Source organism: Notamacropus eugenii, chromosome 3 (assembly GCF_028372415.1).
Source record: "Notamacropus eugenii isolate mMacEug1 chromosome 3, mMacEug1.pri_v2, whole genome shotgun sequence".
In the NCBI taxonomy this organism is placed as follows: Eukaryota; Metazoa; Chordata; class Mammalia; order Diprotodontia; family Macropodidae; genus Notamacropus; species Notamacropus eugenii.
In genome coordinates this window covers 134,316,249-134,323,619 of record NC_092874.1, presented here as the reverse complement: position 1 = coordinate 134,323,619, position 7,371 = coordinate 134,316,249, and the positions used below count along the sequence as shown (strand labels likewise).

The window sequence follows — 7,371 nt, the reverse complement described above, 5'->3', positions numbered from 1 at the left end:
TCTATGATTTGTTATTTAGCCCATTCATTCTTTAGGATTAGATTGTTTAGTTTCCAGTTAATTTTTGGTCCATCTTTTCATGGTGTTTGATTACATATAATTTTTATTGCATTATGATCTGAGAAGGATGCATTGACTATCTCTGCCTTTCTGCACTGGATTGTGAGGTTTTTATGGCCTAGGTACATGGTCAATTTTTGTATATATGCCATGTACTGCTGAGAAAAATTTATATTCCATTCTATCCCCATTCAATTTTCTCCAAAGATCTATCATATCTTACTTATCCAGAGTTTTATTCACCTCCTTAACTTCTTTCTCATTTATTTTGAGGTAAGAGTTATCAAGTTCAGAGAGGGGGAGGTTGAGGTCCCCCACTAGTATAATTTTGCTGTCTATTTATTCCTGTAACTCCCTTAACTTCTCCTCTAAGAATCAGGATGCTATACCACTTGGAGCACATATGTTTGGTAATGAAATTGCTTCGTTGTCTATGGTGTCTTTTAGTAGGATATAGTTTCCTTCCTTATCTCTTTTGATTAGTTCTATTTCTGTTTTTGCTTCTTTTGAGATTGGGATTGCTACCCCTACTTTTTTTACATCAGCTAAAGCATAATGTATTCTACTCTAATATTTTACCTTTACCCTGTGTATATGCCCCCATTTCAAATGTGTTTCTTGTAAACAACATATTGTGGGATTATGGTTTTTAATCCATTCTGCTATCCACCTCTGTTTTATGGGAGAGTTCATCCCATTCACATTCATAGTTATGATTATTATCTGTGTCTTTCCCTCCATCCTATTTTCCCTTATTCTTGCTTTTAGTTCTCCCTTTCCCTCCACAATAATCTTCCCTCCCTTCTCTCTGCCCCTCTCCCTTTTATTCCCCTTTTCCTTTACTACTTCTTGCCTTTCCTTTTTTTGCCTCCCCTCCCTTTTCTTTCCCCTTTCCCCTCCTACTGCCTATAGGGCAAGTTAGATTTCTATACTTAACTGAGTTTGTTGTACCCTCCTTGAACCAAATCAGATGAGAGTAAATCTCAAACAGTGCTCATCTCCTTTACCTCTATCGTAATATGTGCTTGTGCCTCTTCCTGTGATGTAATTTACCTTTTCTGCCTCCTCCTTTTCACATCTCCCATTACAATTCCTTCACACACTTAAAACACATTTTTATCATCACATCATTTAATTTATACCCACTCCCTCTATCTATGTACACCCCTTTTAAATATCATAATAAATATACAATTTTCAAGATTAACAAGCATCTTATAGGGATGTAAACAGTTTCCTCATATTGAATTACAAGTTTTTTTCTTCTTTTTTTTTCCAGTTTACCTTTTTATGCCTCTCTTGAGACTTGTATTTGAAGATCAAATTTTCTACTGAGCTCTGATCTTTTCATCAGGAAGGTCTGGAAATCCCTTATTTCATTGAATGTCCATCTCCTTGCCTGAAATATTATGCTCAATTTTCTGGGTAATTGATCCTTGGTGGTAGTCCAAGCTCTTTTGCCTTGCAAAATATCATATTTCAATCACTCTGATCTCTTAATATAGAAGCTGCAAGGTCCTATGTGATCCTGACTGTAGTTCCTCAATATATAAATTGTTTCTGGCTGCTTGCAGTATTTTCTCCTTAACTTGATAGTTATGGTATTTGGCAACAATATTCCATGGTGGATTCATTTTGAGATTGCTTTTAGGAGGTAACCAGTGGATTCTTTCTGTGACTGTAGTGCCCTCTGGATCTAGGACCTCAGGGCAGTTTTCCTTGATGATTTCTTGGAAGATATTGTCCAGGCTCTTTTTCTATCATGGCTTTCTGGTAGACCAATAATTCTTAAGATTTCCTCTCCTGTATCTATTTTCCAGGTCAGTTGTTTTTTCAGTGAGATATTTTACATTTTCTACTATTTTTTCATTTTTAGATTCTGTTTGACTGATTCTTGATGTCTCATAGAGTCATTAGCTTCTACTTGTTGAATTCTAATTTTTAATAGACTTTTTCAGTTAACTTTTGCTTCTCCTTTTCTATTTGTCCAATTTTCCTTTTAAATTCTTCCATGAATTCTTTTTTCATATTTTTTAAAATCATTGGCCAATTTTTCTTCTACCTCTCTAATTTGGCTTTTAAAATCTTTCTTGACCACTTCCAAGAATGCTCTTTGGGCTTGAGATCAGTTCATCTTCCCTTCTGAGGTTTCAGATGGGAGTATAGTCTCAGTGATGACCTCTTCAGTATTCGTGTTTTGGTCCTTGTCCCCATAGTAAGATTCTATGGCCTTTTCTTTTCTGGTTTGCTTCCTGCTCATGATGCTTGCCTTTTTCTTGGCTTTTAAAGTGGATCTCTGTTTCTGGGGTACAGGGGGCTCTGTCCCACAGTTCTTGTGCTTAGAACTTGAGGTTTTGTGTATTGTGGCCTCTGGTTCTTTCAGCTAGAAGCTAGAAAGTTGCTGTTTACCTGGTGCTGAGCTGGCTGGTTTGCCAAAGCAGAGGCCAGGTGAAGTCTTCTGAGTTTTCCTGGAGTTACTCTGGAGTTTGCTGCATGAAGTGTGGGGGAATGGAGTTCTCCTCTCTAGAGCTAGAGCACAGGCAGGCTCAGCAGTTGGTGAACCCCTATCTGTGCTATTGTCTTCCCATTTCCCCTGGCTGTGTTAAGGCTGAGGTCCTGGTGTTGGTGCTTACAGGCTCCACCCCCTGTGGCTCAGGATGTCCTCCTGGTTTGCTGAGGTGGGGCTGTCTGGGACAGCTCTGGTCCTACACTGGTCCCCTCCAGTCACAGCAAGAGGGACCCCCTCTCTTTGTGATTTTCCTAGCCTTCTGAGCTAAGAGACTGTTTATCTCTTTGGCTGACCGCACTATTCCAGGATTTTTCCTAGGGAGACATTCTCTGGATTTTTCAAGGTCAACAAAGGGATGTGGAAAGCACTTATATATCACTTTACCATGTTGTCTCCCAGAAGTTCAAACACGTGACTTACAGACATTTAATCTGTGCTCTGAGGAGTGGATGCTGCTATTACCTGGGATTCTGTGGTCCTGTCTTATTCAGTTCCACTGAACTCCCATCCTAGGCTGATATGTTTGAGAATATGCACTGCTGCTTCTGCTTCAGTCTACCTGGTGATTCCTACTTGGTTTTGCTATGGTGGGGTCTGCACTGATACAACCTGTGCACTGTGTGCTGTGCGCTCCTCCATCTCTGTGCAACAGATCCTTCCCATCAACCTTCCAGAATGTCCTGGGCTGGAAATCTGCCACACTCTGTCTCCTAGTGGATTCTGCCACTCTAAAATTTGTTCAGATTCTCTTTTTAGAGGATTCTGAAGGAGTTTGTCATATAGCTTAGGTGAGTATATGCTCTCACTCTGCCATCTTGACTCTGCCCCCACCCATATGTACTCTTAACAAGAGAAGATGGAAATAGTGACTTTTAAATTCCCATTTACCTGTTTCAAATGATTTCTTACTGTTCTCAGTTCAAGGTCCAGGGTTCTTAGATTGTGTTGAAGTTGCTGTTTTAGCTCCATTTCTTTACTATATTGTTGTTCTTTTCTTCTTAACTGTTGTCTAATTTTTTGAAATAGCATTTCTGTAGTCACTTGTTTGGTTTCCTCTTGTTTCAGTGTAAACCTAGATTAAAATTGCCTTTTTTAAATGACAGTTCAGTAGAAATAAGGAATTTTACTTTGAAATATACTCATCTGGATGTCTAAAGGAAAAGAACATTAATTTAGGGGGAACTGGATCCATGTAGGGAACTCACCATCAAGAAACTCCCTCTATTGATACAGATTGGTCTGTGCTCTACAATTTTGAGTTTACCTGTTTGAATTTACCTGTGTCACTGAGAACTAACATAACTTGCACAGGCTCACAAAGTCAGGATGTGTCAGAAATTGATGGGTTGTTTGGGTGCATGTGCTTGGACCCCAATTCTAAAATCTCATTTCTCTTTAAAAATCACATTTCTCCCTAGCCTCAAAACACTATTCTAGGCAGTTTCTCCCCAGTCCAAGAACACAGCCTGCCCCAGCAACAACAGTTATCTCCCTTTCTGATACAGGAGCCAGCTGCATTCATTAGTTTGAGCCAGCTGTGTACTGGCTGAACTGTCTGTGTACTGGGGTATAACAACATTTATTATTCACTGACCAATCATATCTATCCTAGACTTAGACATACACATATTCCCTTACATTTATATTGTCTAACAAGACATTGATGAGAGCAGCCTGATATTCCTTAGTCAGTCCTGACTGCTGGTTGACTTAGTGATGTTTCAGGCCTAAAACTACAACTCCATGTAGCTCCCCCAACTGAGGGATGATGATGAACTCCAGGTAAAATACCTGCCCAGTGGATACCAAAACTGCATGTTCCTTTCAGAATTAACCACTCCTTAACCACTCCCTAATCCTGGCCTGAATCATCTAGTTAGCATATTTGGCACAGATTTTACTATAGAATATCCTATATAAACTTTACCTGTATCCCTCTAAGGTTTCAAGTTCCCTAAGAACTCTTGCCCACTGAAAAGCATAATAAATCTTTACCTTGACCTCAAGAATAGTTGAGTCTATGAATTCACTCTAGGCAACCTGCCCTTGGTACTCTGGTCTTTGTGGGGGTCTCACTGCCCCCCCCCCACTTTCAGCCCTCATCAAAATGAGATAAGAACCCATTTCTCTATCCAGGCTACTCTAGGGCATTAAACTTCTATCAAAAATGTATCCTATAGTTGTTTGGGTGTTTTTGCTTTTTGTATTCAATGAAGTGAAATTTCATAAATTGGATATAGTTAGAAGAAATGACTTTTTCAAAATTCCTGAGCTTTGATGCATTTGAATGACTCTGATAAAAAAGTGTAAAGAGGGATGTAGATAAAATTCCACCCATTTTCCCATTACTATTGATTATTCATAGTTTACTTTTCACTTCATTTTGAAAAAATAAATTAAAAGTAATTGTGCTATAGTTTTGAAAACTCACTAAAAATGTATCTCTCATAGATGTCTATAGAGTAAAAAGGAGTAAGCAGGGCTCATTCAAAATATTGTTTTAAATATGTGCTATTTTTGTCTTCCTAACCTCAAATCCACTATCACATTTCTTCAACATAAGAGAAATACTTCCAAGGCTTTCATTTAAAATTGGGAGTTCCATACCTGATGCTATGGAGTTCTCTGTTCCATTCTGCTTTTTGAAGCTCTAACTGAGATTTCTTTTCTCTTGTTTCTGATAATTCTTCCTGAAGTCCAGTAATCTTGTTTTCTAAACTCTTAACTTTTCTGGCGAGTAGCGAACACTGTCTTTGTTTATGTTCTATTAATCGATTGTATCTAAGAACTGCATCCTCAATTTTCAAAAGTTTAATTGCATCTATACAGAGAAAAACACAAGTCAATAAAAATATGAGTATTTTAAAATCCGCAGGACAGTAGCAGTATACTTAGAATTCAAATACTCTGGCAATGACAAAATAATGTCCAAGTATAAATCCTAAGAATATAGCAAAATATTACTTTATTCAAAGATTTACATTGAATGTGAAAATAACCCATTTCCCTGTGAGCATTCTGGACAATTAAAAAGAATCTCTAAGTTACACATTACTTTATAAAAAAAATTTGAAAGCACAGAATTCTTCACAATAAGAGAAAAATATCTGTGAAAGGTAAACATTCTGATGTGTACTCTGAGTGGGACAAATAAGATTAATAAAATGGATTATATACCTAATATCTATATATTGCAATTATACTGAATTATTTTATAAGTATCATCAATATGTTTACTTTAAATAGTTTTATGTAAACACTGCTTCTTTAGAGACTTATAATATCAATAAGTATGTAACATTCATACAATATCATCCATCCTCATTTATTCATTGGTCAGACTTCCAGTAACTTTAACCAAAATATAGCTGAACCACCAGAGGAAAGTGAAAAAAAATCGTCTGAGCACTAAGGAAAATAGCTGTCCCTTTATTCTTCAGAGAGATACACAGTCAAATTGAGACCTAATCCAGAGTTAGAAATGTGTGTTACATCAAGGTACAGATTCAACAGACTTGATTGTTGGGTTTCCCTTGGTAACTTTCAATTCTTCATATATTTCAGCGTTTAGCAGAATTGAAGCAGCAAGAGAGAACACAGTTGCTAGAGGTAGACACACTGCTTGTAGCAGGAAGTGAAGCTGACAGTAAGGGAAATGATAAGCTCAAACATTCAATGCAAATGAAGAAACTGAGGCACAGAGAAGTTAAAGTATTTGTTAAGATTCACACAATTAGTAGGTGTATAAGGCAGAATCTGAACCTAGCTATTCAAGGCATCATGTCCAGTACACTATCCTATATGCCATGCTGACAGAAGAACTATAAAAACTAGGCAGAACATTTGCAAGATTGTTGGCATTTTGGGCCATTTTGACTATGCTTTCCATGAAAGAGATCACTGCCTGGTATCTTTATACATCAAGTCATGTCAGACTCTTCAGTGGTTCTCCTATTACCAACCGAGCAAATAAAATTCATACATCTTATCCTTACAGTGTATATAATATGGATAATATAACATCAATATTAATGACACACATTATGTAATATATCAGAGGCTTACATAATACATCCCCCCACAACAGTCCTGTGAAGTACGATATTTTATAGATTAAGAAATTGAAGCTCCAAGTTTAAGGGACTTATTTATAGACAAAATCTAGGCCCTCCACAAATTTGTAATCTCCTACCTTTCCATTTTTAATTCTTACTACTGTATACTGTCCACAAAATCTGGATTTTTCATTGTCATTTTTCTACCTTTTTATTCAGTTTCCATGCTTGAAATGTTCATTTCATCTTCCCTATACTCCCATGATCTATACCTACTGAATTCATACCCATCCTTTAAAACTCAACTCAAATGGTACCTTCACACACAGGTTATTTATTCTTGATAGTTAACGTTCTTTCCCATACTGAACCTTGTAGAGCAATATGACTGTGCTTCTCAAACATTTATATATATATTTTAATATTTGAGTTATCTATGTAGGCTATATCCCTTATTAGATTGCACACTCAATGAGGAAACTTATCTAAACTTTGTATATTTAACACACAGTAGGTACTTAGTAATTCTTTTTGAATTGAAATAAATAGAAGGTGGTTGAACAGTTTATTACCCTGCAGTCAACATAATCCTTTTCACCCTGGCCAAGGTTTGCAAGAGAGTAGACTCGCCTCTACTTTACTATGAGTCAATGGGATAGGACTTCAGTGGTATCTTCTTGTATACATACACATCTTTGATTTATGTTTAACACTGTTATTCTGTTAGGAACTTTTTAAATCTTCTTA

The 7,371-nt window shown here is 36.9% G+C and overlaps 1 protein-coding gene across 4 annotated transcripts in view; it reads right to left on the bottom strand.

Annotated features, from left to right (window-relative positions):
* LOC140533325 (ankyrin repeat domain-containing protein 26-like) overlaps positions 1-7,371 on the bottom strand; it is a 61,022-nt gene that overhangs the window by 20,481 nt on the left and 33,170 nt on the right. For all 4 annotated transcript variants that reach the window (XM_072652941.1, XM_072652943.1, XM_072652942.1 and 1 more), the window contains exons 17-18: positions 5,177-5,390; positions 3,458-3,641 (exon numbers count right to left, since the gene is read on the bottom strand). In XM_072652941.1, coding sequence (XP_072509042.1) covers positions 3,458-3,641; positions 5,177-5,390 — 398 coding nt within the window. The remainder of the gene's footprint in view (positions 1-3,457; positions 3,642-5,176; positions 5,391-7,371) is intronic.